At 35.4% G+C, this 19562-nt stretch overlaps 1 protein-coding gene across 1 annotated transcript; it reads right to left on the bottom strand.

Annotated features, from left to right (window-relative positions):
• Positions 1–1266: 1266 nt before the first annotated feature.
• On the bottom strand, positions 1267–19346 carry LOC133322294 (uncharacterized; the record flags this gene model as incomplete). The annotated part of the gene is made up of 2 exons (XM_061531306.1): positions 1267–1586; positions 18415–19346. Coding segments are annotated over 2 exons (1252 nt in total), but the record flags the coding sequence as incomplete, so codon positions are not given.
• Positions 19347–19562: the final 216 nt, after the last annotated feature.

Here is a 19562-nt window from a genome sequence, read left to right as displayed (position 1 = left end):
TAACAGTGCCAGTGCAAAATTTCAAAGCTCTATCTCAAAAATGATTTCTATACTGATTTCAACAGAATGGACAGATATAAATTAACATAGAATTAATTATTGGGTCTCCGGTGAATATTTAGGATATTTAATAGAATATTAGTGAATATTTAATAGGAAATTGTGGTTGGGAAGAGACTGTAGCGGTTAGAAGTATTTGAAGGCCTTTGCATCTTCGTTTCATTCGTCCCGCTAAAAATAACGCTAATGTAATTGAAAGTATTTCCGAAGACCCGAATGTGTATGTTTTATTTACGTTTACTTTCGAAACCACGAAATGGATATCCCTATATATTGCCTATGTGGTGTAGGTTATACTATAGTCGGCCGACTATGTCATCAAAGAAATTTTACCGAATAAATTTTCACTGCATAGATAACAGAAACCATTCTTCAATACTATTTCTATACGTTATGGTACCTGTCCCGCAACAATTTTTAAAAAGTTGTACCTTCACATAGCATCATCCTGGGCTACCTTCGTTGTGTCCGAAAGGGACGAACATCAAAAATAAATTATTAAATGCTCTGTTAATTTTTCTGTACACTACGTGACACGTACACAATGGCCCATTACGTGAATACAAAGTTGATTTAACCTAAATTTGAGCAGAACATGGATGTTAAGTAACCTACCGACAACAAATAGAAATAAAATTTTGTGATCTGCCAACTCAACGATGAAAGCTAAAAAAGTGAAATCAAATAAATGAAAAAAAAAAAATAAAATGGAATGACACATTCCTTTCCATTTTATTTTATTTTTTTAAACCCAAATGAGAACAAATTCAAATGCCCGAATCGTGAAATGTCAGGTGTGCAAATGGGAACAAATGTAATTGTATTTGTGGTAGTAGTTTTTAAATTTCTGTAAATATTGGCAAATTGTAATCCATTGTTCTAGAACGAAGACAAAGTATCAATATAGAGTGAAAAATTATGTCGAAATGTGTAATTTTTGAATCGAAATGTCTTTCGTGTTGACACAAATTAATTTTTACATTGTAATATTTTTTCAAAATACCATTGATGCATACCAATTGATTTGAATTCTGACATTAAACTTTACATAGATTTGTTTGCAAAAATATAAAACAATTCTCCCCCAACTTTAACATGAACCAGCATAAAATTTGAAATTCCATTTTCAAATGCTTACAAAAATGTTCAAAATTGCCAAAGACAAAGAACCAAGTTTTTACTGAAATGTTGCATTGTTATACTTACCATCACACCACAATGTGGCAGATATACATGCATCAATTTCAGGACATTTATATTCACAGTCTGACTCTTTTGGATAGAATCCAAAATCACTTAGCGTATCGTTGCCACTGGTGCCGGTTGTGGTAATCACACCACCGCCACCACCACTACTACTCGTGCCGGTACCTCCTGCACCACCACCCACTGTACTGGTGGTTGTTGTATTGCTTTGCAAATCAAATTGTTGTAATAATGCATTTTTCGTACGATAAATCTCCAGCCATGTGAAGGCAATATCTCCGGGTTCCTTTAATATGGGCTCCAATACCAAACTAACCGGCCTGCAAGAGAGAATACAAGAATTGTAGAATATTTAGAAAACACATACACACACACAGTCAGACAAACAAGCAATAATTGTTAACAGAAAATTGCATAGAAAATTCTGAAAAAATATTAGAAAAAATCTATTTTTCCAAAATATCCTATTTGTAATTGAAATCATATTTAATAATAACACAAGGCATTGGAATCAATTTATTTTGGGTGTTCAAAACCACATATATACAGGGGAAGAATTGAAATTGCATTTTCAATTTATTTTGGTTATGATGGAGGAAAGGAATATTTTCTCTCTCCTCACTCACAATTAAAAGGGTTACACAGGGTTTTGAAGAGTCTATAATTCGAAATGTTTTTTTGCTGAATGAAAACATTTTGATATTTTATTTTTAAGCAAAAAAAAAAAAAGCTTCTGAAAATAATTTAGTTTTTTTTTTGGGAAACGAATAAACAGCTGTATTCAAAAAGTAAATGCTTGCCGTCGTATTGGTTCTAGTGGCCTTCTATGTAAGAACTATTGGTAAACTATGAGATATATATGAGATGTATGATATTAGTTTTAAAGGGAAACCATATTGGTATTATATCAAACTTCCAGCCAGGAAAATAACTTATAGTCGTACTTTAAATAACTTTCTGGATTTAATAGATAACGTTATCCTGCTCCACTGTAGGAACAGGTAAATACGGGTTAATTCTCAAACTCGAATTCTCGATCTTTTTATATCACACATGGATACTAACTGTTATTTGTCTTTTCGATTGCAGTACCTTGAAATATTTGTCGAAGATTCCAATAGGATATATGTATTCGTGATCTTAATATCTGAATATAGTTCGTCTGTCCGTCTGTTTTTTGAAAATACGGTACAGATCGTTTTGAAATATTGCACAAAGATTACCAGTACCTCTGATATGATCGGGTTTAAAAAATGATATACATCAATCCCCGTTCTTAGATAGGTCCGATATAACGATACCGCCTAATTTTTACACAATCCATCTTAAGGTAGGGTGTATTTTGTGTTTGTCATTCCCTTTGCAACACCTCGAAATATTATAATATTTTTCAGTATATTTCACTCAAATCTGCTGCAAATCAGCAAGTTTAAAATAAACGTAGATTCACTTTTTTGGCCTTATAGGTCCATGTTTTGATATAGCCCCTCTGTATGGCTCCGTTCCATTTTGAGTATTTGAATGGTCCTAGTCCCATTTTCCAATTAAAGCTTTGGTAAACCAATCTTTGTAAGAAGTTTAAATATAATGGGTTCATGTTTTGACATAGCCTTAATGTAATGGTCCTCCCCATTAAGCGTTTTCTAGCCTAATTTTTGGGCATATGTTCCAACTGAAGTCGTTCTCAACTGTGCCTTATCGAAATATTAGTTTCATACCCCGTGTTTCTTTGACACAAATCCGTTTCAGACAATTCGGAGTCGATTTACAAATGTCCGTCCGTCCATCCGTCTGGCTGGTTGTTGCGCCCGATAAGTGTCAAATGGAGATTTCAGTTCGAAGTTCCTTCAGGTACCTCCCCCACAAAATGGTCAAAATTTTGCTGAAAAATAATTTTATAATACCATGCGAACGGACTATCCAATTTGAACCAAATATTGCACAACCTAGTATTATTACCAAGCCTAGACCAAGTTAGATGATGGTATTATCATAGCAAGTATTCACCAAAGAACATAAATATTTGTATGGCGATGAAGCTTCGTCCTTTGGTTCTGTTAAAATTTAGTTTAACGAATTAAATTGTGGATGACGATCGAAGGTCTTTCAAAATCGGACACTGATGCCGTACGTCATGTGACATACCGCGAGGTAACGGCATTCATGGGTATTTCCTCCACCAGAATACATTCAATATTGCATGAACACTTGACCCGTTGGATCCCGCAAAATTAGACAATCGCTAAAAAAGTAAAACAATTCAGCAAAAAAAACGATCGCAGTGCTCCGAAAGTCATGTATAAAATCATCGCAGGTAACTATTAATCTTTGGGAATGAGCCCGAAACAACATACCAATCGAACGTGTGGATTTTCGAAGGTGAGCCAAATCCATCGAGAATTGACTGTTATTGACTGTTCTTCTACCCTTCACCACACTGTGGTACAGGGTATTATGTCTTTGTGCATATGTTTGTAACAGGCAAAAGGAAACGAAATAGACCCATGGTTCCTTTTGAGAATATGCATAGAATCACTTTCTAAGTCGATTTATGCATTCCGTCCGTCTGTCTATGTTACATTGTAAAGAAAGTACAGGTCGCATTTATGATCCGAATTGGATGAAATTTGGCATAGGTCACTTATTGGGCCCAAGGACGAACCCTATTGAAATTGGGAAAAATTGGTTCACAGTTAGATATAGCTCCCATATATATATATTTTACCGATTTAATGTAAACGGTCCCTATATATCTTTCGATTTGGTACAGCCTAATCATTTAGGTCCAGAATGATGTGTGCCAAGTTTCGAGAAAATTGGTCCATATTTAGATATAGGTCCCGATTAGTTTCGTCCGATTTCAAGAAAATTGTGCACCAAAGTCCCTCTATATTTTTCGATTTGCACCAAATTTGACACAACATACTGAATTGAGCCTAGAATGATGTCTGCCAAGTTTCGTGAAAATCGGTCCAGATTTAGATATAGCTCCCATATATATTTTCGTCCGATTTCATGTAAATGGTGCCCCAATGACTTTATATATCTTTAGATTTGCACGAAATTTGGCATAACGTATTGAATTAGGCCTAGAGTGATGTCTGCCAAGTTTCGAGAAAATCGGTCCAGATTTAGATATAGCTCCCATATATAGTTTCGTCCGATTTCATGTAAATGGTGCCCCAAAGTCCCTATATATCATTAGATTTGCACGAAATTTGGCATAACGTACTGAACTGATCCTAGAATGATGTCTGCCAAGTTTCGTGAAAATCGGTCCAGATTTAGATATAGCTCCCATATATAGTTTCGTCCGATTTCATGTAAATGGTGCCCCAAAGTCCCTATATATCATTAGATTTGCACGAAATTTGTTATAACGTACTTAATTGAGCCTAGAATGATGTCTGCCAAGTTTGATGAAAATCGGTCCTGATTTAGTCCGATTTCATGTAAATGGTGCACCAAATTCCCTATATATCCTTCGATTTACACGAAATTTAGCACAACGTACTGAATTGAGCCTAGAGTGATGTCTGCCAAGTTTCGAGAAAATCGGTCCAGATTTCTATATAGCTCCCACATATAGTTTCGTCTGATTTCATGTAAATGGTGCACCAAAGTCCCTATATATCCTTCGATTTGCACGAAATTTGGCAAAACGTACTGAATTGAGCCTAGAGTGATGTCTGCCTCGTTTCGTGAAAATCGGTCCAGGTTTAGAGATATCTCCCTTTTATTCTAGATTGATTTTAAGTAATTGACGCACCAAGGAATCAATAGGAACAAAACGTTCTGAAATTAGTATAACCTAACCTGTGACAATTTTGCTTGAAATCGCTTAATATTTGGATAGAGCTTCCATATATATTTTTGGCCGATTTCAAGTAAATTTGGCATCAAACTCCTCATGTTAGTCAGATTGACAACAAAATTTGGACAAGTTACAAAATTAAGCATAGAATTAGGTAGTTGCATTTTCTACAAGTACAGACATAGCCCAACGGATGACCTACTTATATTTGTTTGAAGTCGATTCACATACTTTATTGATAGATCTAGGTAGATTCACATTTAGATAAATATCACATATTTGATTTCATCCTGTTTAATATACCCATAGTGGTGAAGGGTATCATATAGTCGGCCGCGTCCGACTTTACTACTTTCCTTACTGTTTTTTTTTTGCCTTTTTGACCGGCTAAAATTGTGGAATTTAGGTATTATCTGCCATATAGCCGTGTCTTGGCACTAATTCCGCGAGGTGTCCCAATTTAGTTTTTTTCTGCTATTACTCGCCTTGGTCACATAGGGCTTCCACAAAGCATATCCATCTTACTCGAGCGGCCCTTCGTTAATGATTGGTCTGCTGTAGCCAGTCCTGGGCTATAAGACTGCCATCTTCCGTTGACTAGAAATAACGTCGCATAGAATTTGGTGCCGTGGTTCGAGTCCTTGCTTATTCAGTTTCGCAATTTTACGCTATCACCTGTCATTCCTATTTTGTATTATCCTCATACATTGTTTTATCGATTGGTCTTTTGTAATTTGAAAGGCATACAGGTCATGTAGAGAATAATGTCTAGAAGTCTTGTTGGTGTTAATTTTAGAAGACATATTGTCTTCTATGAAAAGTAAATTTGTTGTTATTCCATGCAACCCCGATTATTGGTTGTTATGTAGAGAAAACACAATAATCTCTTAGAAAACATGGCCCATTAAATGTTGATACTTCTCTTGGGAACATAGGGCTTCCACAAAGCATATTCATTTTACTCGAGTAGCGGTTCCGTTATTTTCATTTATGATTGGTCTGTTTATGCAAGAAGAAGTTCTATGGGTCATCTTCTGCAAAAAGCCTTATTGGTGTGCTATTGAAAGAAGTCATAATGGTGTTATATCATAAGACTATCATTTTATCATTCTTCTATAGAAGAAAAGGGACCTGTTAATATTCTGCAGAATATGATGTCTAGTATTGGCATTTTATTGAAGATGGCTTATTGATATTAAATTGTCTCCTTTTTGATATCGAATAACTTCAATATCCAATATTTTTGTCTAATGCTCCACCTTTGACCTTCAAATTGGAATTTACTATTGTTATAACCTATATTATTTCATAACATTCCCCTACATGGAAACCCATAATAATATTCAAATACCATCCCCTCTCCGAAAAAAACATTTTGTCTCACATGCTTCATCCCAACAGGGAAATTAACTTATATTTTAATCCTAATATATTAAACATTTCTGTCACAATATTAAATGATACTCACGAAACATATGTACATATATATCAGCTTATGCTTTAAATCAGAAAAACTGTTGGAGATAAAAAATTACAGCAAACATCGAACACAGACATTTTAAATATGGATACAGTTTTCATGTCATTTGAGATTAGTGTTATCCCTTAGAGATATTCTGATGGCTAGTATTACACAATAAGACGCCTCTGGTCAACAGATTGCGGGGGGAAAATACACATGCAGACACAAACATTTTACATACATACTCGCACTCATTTATTATGAGGAGAAAAAAACGAAAACATGAACTCATGATGTTGAAACATAATTTTTTTCGGGTTTACTTCATTCGTTGGTGCAGGTTGGATGTTTTTGGTGTCTCAGTGTTGCTATCATTGTTGGTTTATTTTTGGTAACTGGGTCTTGGCACTTTGGAACAAAATCAGACTGCGAGGGACAGAGAAAGAAAGATGAAAAGATGCGAAAAAACGAACTGACAATGAATGGTTTAGGGCGACATAAACACGCATGGACAGTTACCAACCAACGGATGAGTGGACGAAATAACAAACGAACACACACATACACAGTCAAACACGCATGCAAACACAATTTTCCCCAGAACATATTCACTTAAACATGTACCGCTCTTACCAAGTGCCGAATAGAAAGAAGTGAAATGAACTTCCATGAATGTAGAACAACGACAACAACATATGACTGGCTGTAACCTCAGGCCAAAGATATGCACAAGCAACCAATAGACAGTGTTTTCAAGAGTCTATCTAACTGTGGTAAGGTCAAATTTTACCATGCCAATTTTGTGTCAATAGCTTCTAGGGACATTCTTCTCAATGATATAGCGTTTATAACGACGGTATCCAAAATTCCCGATTAAGGCTCTGTCCTTTATTTGGTATAGCTTACTGCGACCGATTTTCCGGATCCCTTGACCCTCGCTTTAAGCGATTTCGACTGGAATTTGGTCACAGCACACGCCATGTAATTGGTATTTGGTATATAGAAACCCTCATATTGGACACAATGTTCTTTTAGGAGAAGAACCCCGTTTTTACTTATGTGAGAAGAATACATATTGCTATTCTGCAGGATGAGCAAAAGAGGTCTTCTTTGCAAATACTTCGATGCGAGGATGACCCACTTTATTATACTGAAGAATGGTCTTCTAGGAAAGAAACCCTATTCGATTCTTATTCAATAGATCCTATTGACTTTCGATAGATATGAATGCGGAAATAGATATACAGGTCTTCTTTGGGAAGAAGATCTTCTGATCTTCTTTGGGAAGATCTACTGATCTTCTACGGAACGAAGATATTCTGGTCTTATATGGGAAGAAGACCTGTTCCAGAAGAACATACGTCTAAGAAGACCTTATGGTCTTCTACAGAAGATGACCTCTTGGACTTATATCAATGAAAAACACTTTGACTTCTATCGAAGAAATTCTCTTGGACTTCTATTAAAGAAGGCCTCGTGGACTTCTATCGAAGAAGACCTCTTGAACTTCTATCGAAGAAGACCTACACGACTATCACAGAAGACCTTTTGAACTTCTATCGAAGAAGACTTCATGAAAATCTATCGAAGAAAAACATTAAACTATCAAAGAAGACCTCTTGAACTTCTTCTATCGAAGAAGACCTCTGGCACTTCTGACGTAAAAGATCTCATGAACTTCTAAAGAAGACCCCTTGGACGATCAAAGAAGACCTGTTGGAATAATATCGAAGAAGACTAATATCGAAGGTTTCTATCGAAGAAGACCTCTGGGACTATCAAAGAAGACCTATTGACTTTCTATCGAAGAAGTCCTCCTGCACTATCAATGTAGAACTGTTGGACTTCTATCCTCTCGAATTTCTATCAAAGAAGACTTCTTGGACTATCAAAAAAACCCCTTGGACTTTTGTCGAAGAAGACCTCTTGTACTTCTATGGAAGAAGACTTCTTGGACTATCTATCAAAGGATACCTCTTGGACTATCAAAAAAGACCCCTTGCACTTCTATCGAAGATGACCTTCTGTACTTCTATCAAAGATGACTTTCTGTACTTCTATCGAAGAAGGCCTATTGGTTTTCTATCAAAGATGGTTTCTTGGTCTTTTATCGAAGAATACCTCTTTGCCATCTACAGAAGAGGACGTCTTGAAATACCTTTTGTTCTTCTATCGAAGAAGACCCATTTACATTACGAAATACATTTACATACGAAATAAGACTTGTTGATCTTCCATTGAAAAAGACCTTTGATCATCTATTGAAATCCTTATAGAATCCTGAATTGTCTGCCACCTCCCCCTGTGTGGGAACGTCAACAAATCTCAGCTTTTGCTATTTCCCCTTTCTTTAATATTTAACATTCCGATTTACTGTGCTTAACCTGAATAGGACATAATTTACAGACATTGATTCAAATGAACATGGAATTGTTGGATACTGGATATATATCTTCAATTGGACATTGTCGTTACTGTTGTTCTTGTTGTTGTTGTTGTTTTGGTGTGCTGGCTGGCTGTCGTGGCCTGGTGTTGCTGATCCTGGTGTTATAGTTGTATTTTTGGTGTTTTGGAAATTGCTGACATAAACACTTCTCTGGGCAAGAAATTAAAAGTGACACACGTACAGGCACACTCACTCACTCACTCACAAATATACCAACACATAACTTACTACTATCGGACCATCAAACAGTCTTCCTTAGTAGCTAACAATGTTTGTTTGTAAATGTAATTGTGGTCATGTGCTTAAATGGCCGATATTCACTAATACCAAACTAAACTATATAGCTTTGTATGCGATTATAAATTCTCCATTTGCTGAGGAGTGTGTCCAAGTGTGAGTTTGTGCTGTGCATGTGTGTCCCTCTTTTATTTATGTATGTTTGTGCTTTCATTTCGATGTTTGATTGTAAATGTATGTATGTGTATAACTAAATGTGCTACTACTACTACTGCTGTACAATTCAGGCGACTGCTGTTCGCTCTCTCCAATGTTGCTGTTGATGATGATGTTGATGGTGTCGATGCTGTTGTTGTTGTATACATAAGTAATTGTGCCAAATCTGCAACAAACATACCCATATATACACACACTCACACATATATAGACAAACAACAGAACGAACCAACGACGACGACGAGCAACATGCGTAAGTTGCTATTGATGATGTGTACACAATAACATGGAAGTAAAATACAGCAACACAACACACACACATGCATATATGAGGGTATGTGATTGTGTGTGAAGAGTACGTGCTTATTTTTGTAATAGTGTGTGTATTCAGTAAATTATCGACTTAACATAACCATTCAATGTATAATAAACATGTGAGTTTCAGGCAATCACACAGGAATATTTTATAACGACAAATGATAGAAACCTAAGAGTGGTGTGAAAGGAAATTTAAACTAATATGGGACGTCATATAGAATCGATGTAGATCATCAATGAGGAATTTTATTGGCCTTCTATGAGACAAAATGAAATTGGTTAGGATTTATATTGAAAGACCAATTGCTTATCGATCAAACGCTAATCTAGTCTATGGCAAGGCCAGTAGATCAATAGGACCAACTGCTATTCGATGAGCAGACCAATTGCTCCTCGATGACAAGATCAGAAGCTCGCGAACTGCTATTTTATAAAGGTACTTATGAAAACCATCGCAAATATGATACTTATGAGAATATCTGAGACGTTTATTTTACAAAAATCGATTTTAGTATCTAAAAATCCGATTCAAAATTTTGGAATCCATATTTTGTGGCAGATTTAAATCTTTGCAAAAACTAAGGAAAAGGAGAAATTAGGGAAATCTACCACATTTTATATCGAGCCAATAACCTTAAAAATTATATTCACAAAATTTTTTGATTTCTGTGAAAAGCCATGACATGAATAGAGTCAAGAAAAAAATTTCTAAAAAAATCCCCGCCATTAATGGAGTTTGAAAATATTTTTTAAAAAGTCCACACCTTCCATAAAGTGGATAAATACTTTTTGTAAAACAGTACGGCCTGAATAGGACCAAGAAAATATGTCGTAAAAATATTTTTTTTTACAAAATCCACGACTTCAATTGAGTCGGAAAAATATTTTTTTAAAAATTTACGCATCCAATACAGTAAAGAAAATATATTTTTTTTTAAATCCACACCTTCATTAGATTCGGGAAAATATTTTTTAAAAAATACACGCTTTCAATAGAGTCGGAAAACTATTCTTTTTTTAAATCTACTCCTTCAATAGAGTTGAAAACCTTTTTAATCCACGTCTTCAATAGATTGAAGAAAATATATATTTTTATTAATCTACGCCTTCAATAGAGTCGGTATTTTAAAAAATCCACGCGTTCAATAGAGTCGGTAAAAACTTTAAAAAAATCCACGCCTTCAAAAAGTGCCGAAAATGTTTAACCCTTAGCTATATGGCTAATGAGGGTATATATACTCTGATGCGGTGCCTCATCGAAATATTGGTTTTAGAGCCCATGTTTCTTGTGACCAAATAAAAATACACGCTTTCAATAGTGTCGGAAAACTATTTATTTTTAATCCACTCCTTCAATAGAATCGAAAACCTTTTTTAATCCAAGCCTTCAATAGATTGGAGAAAATATTTTTTTTTTAATCTAAGCCTTCAATAGATTCGGGAAAATATTATTTAATGAATTCACACCTTCAATAGAGTCGCTATTTTAAAAAATCCACGCGTTCAATAGAGTCGGTAAAAACTTAAAAAAAAAAATCCACGCCTTCAAAAAGTGCCGAAAATTTTTAACCCTTAGCTATATGGCTAATGAGGGTATATATACTCTGATGCGGTGCCTCATCGCAATATTGGTTTTAGACCCCATGTTTCTTGGGACCAAATCCGTTTCAGAAAATTTGGAGTCGATTTACAAATGTCCGTCCGTCTGTCTGGCTGGCTGGTGCGGACGATAACTCTCAAAGGGAGTAATTGATTTCATCCAAACTTTGTAAATCTTAATATTTCTTCCAAACTTATTTAAGGTTCGAAGACGGGGAATATTGGGCCACTCCTTCTTGTTTCTACCCCAAAAAATTGCCATGCGAACGAACTATTCGTTTTGAACCAAACTTTGTACAACCTATTATATTTACTAAGCCTTGATCAAATAGTAAGATGGGTCCCATTGGCCCACTTCTTTTCATACCTCCCCCACAAAGAGTAAAAATTTACTATATTTGTAAATCCAATTTCAGGTAAATTTTCGATTTGAAACAAACCGTGCACAACCTATTATATCTACCAAGCCTAGAACAAGTCCGTAGCTGAGACCCATCGGTCCACTCCTTCTGGTACTTCCTCCACAAAATGGTCAAAATTGTGCGTTTGAACCAAAATTTTTACAACCTATTTCATTTACCATGCTTAGATGGAGTCCAAAGATCGGACCCATTGGTCCACTCTTTCTGGTACCTCCCTCACAAAAGGTCAATTTTAAACAAATCAAGTAAAAATATTTTTTTAAAAAATCCACGACTATGTCAAATGGTGAAAAATAATTTTAAAACTCCACGTAAACGTTTTTGTACATTTAGCGCTAAGGCTAATGCTGGTAAATATCGCTTTTAGAATCAAAGTATCTTTGGGTCAAATCTTATTCAGACAATTTTGAGTCCATTAAAAATGTTCGTCAGTGGTATTTGCTAGTGCACAGGTAATTTACGAATATGTAATCTATTTGATCCAGTTTTATTTTCTCAACATAAAGGCTATCTATTCTTTCCACAATATGATTCGAACGAGATATCCAATATTCCAAACAATTCGGTACTCCTACACAAAGAAATAATTTTTCGAAAGAGTAAAAATCTCACACAAGCGGAATTGAGGATCCCCTATGGATTATATATTTTTCTCTCATTTTTTAAATTGAAATATTATATTCCGACACACGCATGTCCTTTAAAAGTTTCTCAATCCTTTCACAAATATCAATAGACTTGGTAAATTTACTGCACCAAAGAAAAATCCAAAAAACATTTCGATTTTTTTCTTCATTTACCTGAAGATTAATCGAACGTAAATGGCCCTGCAACAACAAAATTCACACAAAATAATCATAAAACAATCGTCCCCATTTACGTCGCAACGGTAACATCTCCACACATGGGAGCATCCGCATGCATAACGCCACAGAACATAGGTGCTGCTCATTGGAGAATGGAATGGAAAATGTAGGGCGACATGACCTTTTATATGCCTACCAATGCTTCCTTTACGTTTGATTGTAATGGTAGAGTTTTTCCAACATTTACGAAAGAAAATTGTATCGATATTGTCATAAATAGTATTTGGTACAGAGTAAAATAAAGGCCACGTATGTCGATTGTACGCTGGTGTTGCACTAGCAGGCAATGCCATGTGAGCTGGCTGTTGTAACGCACATGGCCATCCGCATACAGATAAGGGATCACTCACACGTACAGACACACACACACTCTCACCGGTACTCTGTTGACTATCAATGCTATCGATTTTAATGAGTATCTACCTTTAGGGTTAAGCCACGCACGGATATGGGATATAATGATTTCGATACACCTATATAGCATGACGGTATATGGGTGACGTTACACAACGAACGTATAACAACGAACGGTACACATGTATGTTCGTATGTATGAAATTAAGCACACAATCACGTGATTGTACCCGGAGATAGTGTGGGTGTGAGAGGCGGAGGCTGAATAGCTGTACTTACCCACCTACATACGTAATGAATTACATCGACATGTAACGACTTATTTGTACAGACAATAACCGGCGAAGAGCAGCGGGATAGGATCAAGGACCAATATAAATTGAAGTCTTGTACAGTGGTGTAAAATATAGAGTGCGTGCCCTGATTAAAAAACGAAACGAAATAGACCCATGCAAACGAATATCCTTTAGGGGAATATTGTTTTATATGCGCATATAAGTCTATGTGTGTGTGCTGCTGTGCGAACATGTTCTCTACATATAATAAAAATATAATTCCCAGGAAATGTTAAGATATAATCCATACATTATTTAATATTCAAAAAGGTTGAGGGGGTTTTTTGCTGGTGTAATTACAACATACATATCTATAGAAAAAAAGAAGAAGGAAATATAAACAATTGAATAATTCGTTAAGACAGATTAAGGACAATGCACACCTATGAATTTATCGAAAATAATATTTTTTTTCTGGGTTCTTGGGGGGTTGGAGGAAGGGAAATTCGTCTGTTGAACACTAAGTGTTGCTTAAGTAAATCAACAGGATAATTTGCATGATGATATTGTAATAAAATCCAAATATATTATGAAGTAATTATAATTTCTTTGGTTATTGGGGGAAGTGTGGTAATTAATTTTCATTCATAACAGCGTGTAAGAGAATGAATAAGAAAGTATGAGTTGTAATTGTGAGATACCGTGTATACATAGGCAGTAAAGTATAATAAGAAAAAAGTCTGATATGCGAATTTGGACTTCGTGGAAATAAGTATTTATCGATTCTACGAGATAAAATAATTAAAATTGTTAAAATTGCATATGACGAACAAGATGTATCGTCATATGAAATTTTAACAACATTCATTCTAATTGCAGGAAATTTTCTTCTAAATAAATAAGAAATTGTCAGTCGGTGTTGCCATAGATATATACCCCCCCTATGACATATGTGCTATATTGGTCGAGGTGGGGCAACAAGTGTTTATTAAATTTGTGAGTTTCCAAAATTGTTACATTTTGTAGGGGAGGTACCAGAGATGAAGGACCTGTATAGCCGATAGTTTCACTACTCCACGGTTAGTATAAATATTAAACGCTACGATGGGGGGAATTACCAGGAGAAATATCAATCTTTGTAGGTTTTGTAAAACATAACGATATGCAATCCCTGAATAAAATCGGTTATTCCATTCGCTATTTATGAAATTTAAAAATTTTGAAAATATTGACTATTTGTGAAGATAGACCAGGGGGAGTGGATCGACTTTATCAAGGTTTTGATGAAAATAGTACGATGTGTAAAGTTTAGATGATATTGGATATTGCGTTCACTTTATATGAGATTTAATTGTATTCGACTCAAATCGGATATACTCTTTGCGTTATATTACACAATTAGTTTTTAAGAAATTGTTGACTATTTTTTGAGGAGATGTCAGAAGGAAAGGATTAATGTTCCTGGTATACATTTAAATTTTATTTAAATAGATGGGACCTTTATGTGGAGACAAAACCAATATAAATTGTCTGCTAGTAGGTTTTTAATACTCTTTGAAAATTAAATAGAAAATTGCAGACGCTAGGAACTTCAGCATAGAAAACAAGTAAAAACGCCCGGACCGAACTTTTTATACCCTACGCCATGAGGAGGACATTCAAAATATCCAAAATTTACATAACAAAAAAGAAAGTGAGAAAAAGATGATTTAAATTCTCAAAATACCTAATAGTGGGATCGATATTGATATTTTTTGACAGCCAATGAGGCTACAAAATACAAAGTTACAGCCAATTCGGTTGAAAACGTGTCCAAAATGCCGACTTGGTTTACTATGTTAATTATTTTTACAACCGTCAAACTTGGGTCAATATTAAAATTTTTTAGTACAAGGATGTGCTATTAATAAGAATCCAAAATACTAAATTATAGTGAATTATGGGGGCCACGCTGAAACTTGGGTCAATATTTATAATTTGTGGAACGGGGTTGTATTATACAATGAGAAGCCAAAATACCAAATTACAGTCAATTCGGTTGAGAAACGAGCCCAAACCCACAAAAATACCGAATATTGTGGGGTACCATATTTTGGGGCTACCCTGAAACGTGGGTCAACATTTATAATTTTTGGTAGTGAACTTTGACACCCAATCATAATACAAAACACCAATTTACAGTACACCAAAACGTGGCCCGATATATTACATTTTCAATACCAAACATCCAAGGAGTACTAGCAATGTCTGCGCAAAATTTCTATCTTAAATATTGCGATCTTTATCGCGATTTCAACAGACGGACAACAAATCGACATAGAATTTTATTCAGATCAAGAATATATATTCTTTGTGGGGTCTCCGGTGAATATTTCGAGGTGTTGGAAACGGGATGACCTCTGTATATATATAAAAATTTTGACCTATATTGAAGATTTTCTGGGGAGAAGATTCTTTGCCAAGTATCTGGAATACTAAATTACAACCTTTTAGGTTGACAAATGTGTTTTATGGAAAACATTACCATATAATCATTATTTTCTAATTAGACGTATGCCAGCCTCTAAAGCTCCAAAATGATAAATTAGAGTTCTTTCGAATGAAAAATACAACCGAAATTTGGCCGGGATCTTCTTATGTTGAAAGTTATAGTTAGTATGTGTATGTTAGCCTCCTAAACACCGAAATGTCAAATTAGAGACTTTTCGGTTAGAAGATGCAGCTACAAACTAATCAAAGTTTACAAAGTTGGACGAGAACCCTATGTGAGCCTATGTCGAAACGTCGTCATATATTGGTAATTCTTGCATAGTTGTATTTTCTGCACGGATGTGAGCCAACATTTAAAGTCTCGATATGCCAATTTAGAGCCTTTTTGGCTGCAAAATGGCCAAAAAACCTCAAAATATGTGGTGGATATGTCGAAACATGACCATATATTGAAAATTTTTGCATAGTTGTTTGTTCGTCTCCAAAAAGCTGGTATGGCAAAATAGATACCTTTCGGTTGGAAAATGCGCCCAAAACATTCAAAAGAGCAGACTGATATAGCCCATGTTTAGGCGAAACATTTCTAGTTCTTTAACGTTCTGGCCAATATCCAAAGGACCAATAGGCATTTTGGTATAACATCATGTAAACCCATAGACCTTATTTTTCACGAGACCCCAGAAGTAAAAAGCTGAACAGTGTTAAATTACATGATCTCGGTGGCCAGTTGTGATCAACTCTTCGAAGTAGAACACGTAAAAGAGCAATAGTTTTGTTATTTTGGTGGCACGTTTATTAGATCAATGCCATACAGACAATACAATATCGTAAATCATCTTTCCAAAGGGTAATTCATTAATCCAAAATTCGATTCAACATCGTTTTGAAAAAAATAATGTCGGACTATAAAATATGTTAGATTCAGGCACATATATAGAATGAGGAGGGGATTCCGAGCAACAATTGATATAATTTAGCTTGTTAACATAACCACCTTGATTGACACGGGTATCATAAACCAATCTGATTTTTGATAGAATTCTGCATCAATTTTTATATTAAGGGCTCAATTAGCAAGGACACAACTTACTTAACTTGAGAAACCTTAATTCTTCCTAAGTACTCTAATGCTTGATTGTTTATGCGCTAGAGCACCAACACATGAACACCTCAACATCATCTTCTGGCGACGAAAATCGTTGGATCAAAAGGGCACTTGTTTTGGGCCGAGGTGTAGAGCTCACATAGTGCCCAATTATTCGTCTTCTCTTGAATTTCTTTGTTTCAATTTCTCTCTATCTTCCAAGATCCACACTGTCGGTTGCTGCTTTGGTTTGGGCTTATACGCACAGATCAATGTTTCATCACCTATGTCGATCCCATAAACGTCTATTGAAGTGCTACGATTTTTGAGCGATTGTCAAATCGTGCCTGATCCAAAGATAACAAACCTTTTTGCGGTCAGGTTTTCATGCAATCTTGAATGTATTTTGCTGGAAGAAATGCTTCTATTTCACGGTATACCATATTATCAGTTCGTCACGATCGTTGTACAAAAGCGATGTTCGGCCACGATTGAATTTATTAATAGAAATTTTCAGAGCTATGTGCGATGGTGCTTCATCGCCAAACAAAGGGTAAGGTTCATTGATGCACAGTTGTCGTGATAACCCATATGGAACGATGTGAAAGAAGTTCACATCAAAAAATGTTACAAGTTTATTCTGATTATTGGCAAACTGATTTTTCAATTCACTGTAAACAACACAACACATGATCGTACTTAAAAGCGTACTGAGTAACTTTTTGTGAAAAAAATTAATAAATTTAATGTTATGCATACTACTTTATATATAGGAATTTGTAAAACCAGTACAATTTATATTGCGTTTCTTTGGGTCCCATTAAGGATACAAATTTGGACTCTTTTGTTGCCCAAATCTTGAGTTGATTCAAATGTATATGCAAAATTTCGTGTCATTTGGCATCCAGTTTTTGTCCATATATCTTTGTGGGAAAAAATAGTATAACTCCAACTTTGAAAATATATTACAAAAGAATCTATTTTTATTTTGAATGTCATATTTAATCCCAAATTCACCACTGTGCTTTTTGCCTCTAAGCTTACCGCCAAAGTTGAAATGCCATACATAACCTTCTGCTTGGCTAGCTATTTAGCCAACTAGCCATTGGCATTTGGTTGCGTTAAAAATCACACCAACACCAACAGCCGCAAAACTTGATTTAGGTTCCCTCCATTTTTCAAAGGTTCTGTTTATCATTTACGCTTGCAAAAACGTATTATGTGGTCAACATGGACAACCTGAGGTAACGACATTCAAAAATAATTTTCCAGACAGAAAAAATTGAAAATTGCGAAATGGAATAGAAATGATAAAAATTTAACGTTTCAAATGAATCGTTTACATTTTAGGTTGCTGGATTTAAAATTGTGAATGGTACTTTGGAAAATTTTATAAAAGAATGACCCACAATATAGGGAAGGCTATAAAATCGGATAGTCAAAATTCTAAATATACTATCTCATGTAATGGACGCATGGTATTTCATTTAAGAATAGTTTTGATTGCAAATTTGAGACATCAATTTGTAATTAAATTTCCTTAATTTTATTTTATCCATACTTACTTGTTACTGAACAACGGCTGGCCATTCATCCAATCCTCTGAGAATATGTGCAGCGATGTCGGTCGTGGTCCACTTTGTGCCGGACACACCACCCGCATCGGTTTCAACGGACGTCCCGAATAAATCATAAGACGATTTTTCGTATGGCAGCGCATAGCATCTTCTGAGGTGGGATCAACAGGCAGATAAGAGCCCCATGTTTGTACAAACAACGATTTATCTAACGATTGTGCCTCAATATACCACGATAGACCTTCACAGCTAGAATCTTGTGACTTCATGGGATACTTAATTTCATCTTCACCACCGGCACCCTTCAATTTCAGACGTTTACGACAATCACTGACACGTTTAAATTCATACGAAGCAAAGAAATTGACATCGGCAAAATCTTCGGAAATATTTAATCTTGTAACGGTAAATGTCAGCTCCATTATTCTTGAATTCGAAATGAATGTCAACGGAGCATTATTGTATAATGCTGATGAATTATCACAAAAACAACCCATTTGTATTTTAACATCCCGAAAGGGTACATCGTATAGCTTCAGTTCGGTAATACGTCCATCCGGATCCAATTGATTACATTTTGGTCGTCCGGTATGTAAATCGTTGTCGGTGGTACATGTTGTACCCTCACCAAAGGATACATTGTGTAAAACGAGACGTACTCTTTCCGATGGGCCAGCTTCGAAACGATATAAACATGTAAGATTTTTCGCACCTCCCCGTCCGTAAAGGAACACATTGCGCGGTACTTGAATGTTACCCTTACGTTTGCGAAATACTCTTGAACACAATGGTGGTACTGGCTCTTCTCCACGTCGTCCCGGCCATGGTTCACCGCCCTGCTCGGTATCGACAAATTCATAGTTGAGGGAGAATTGTGCTGGAAATAGTGCGGTGCCAGTATGGGTGTGGAATTCCAATTTCTGTAAAGAGATGAATTTAAAAAATAATTCTTAATAAAAATATTCAGATTTTTTGGTTTGTTTGAAACAAAAGTACATTAATGTAAAAACCTGTAAGGAAAATTCAAAAGTCGGACGGGACCGACTATATGATACTCTTCACCACTATGGGTACATACAAGAGGCACTAATATATACAATATCCTGTACATAGAACAGACTTAACATCTTTAGTGG

Source organism: Musca vetustissima, unplaced genomic scaffold (genome assembly GCF_032173495.1).
Source record: "Musca vetustissima isolate MV318-11 ecotype Yass unplaced genomic scaffold, APGP_CSIRO_Mvet_v1 utg156302, whole genome shotgun sequence".
NCBI lineage: Eukaryota > Metazoa > Arthropoda > Insecta > Diptera > Muscidae > Musca > Musca vetustissima.
This window is presented reverse-complemented; position numbering and strand designations above follow the sequence as displayed.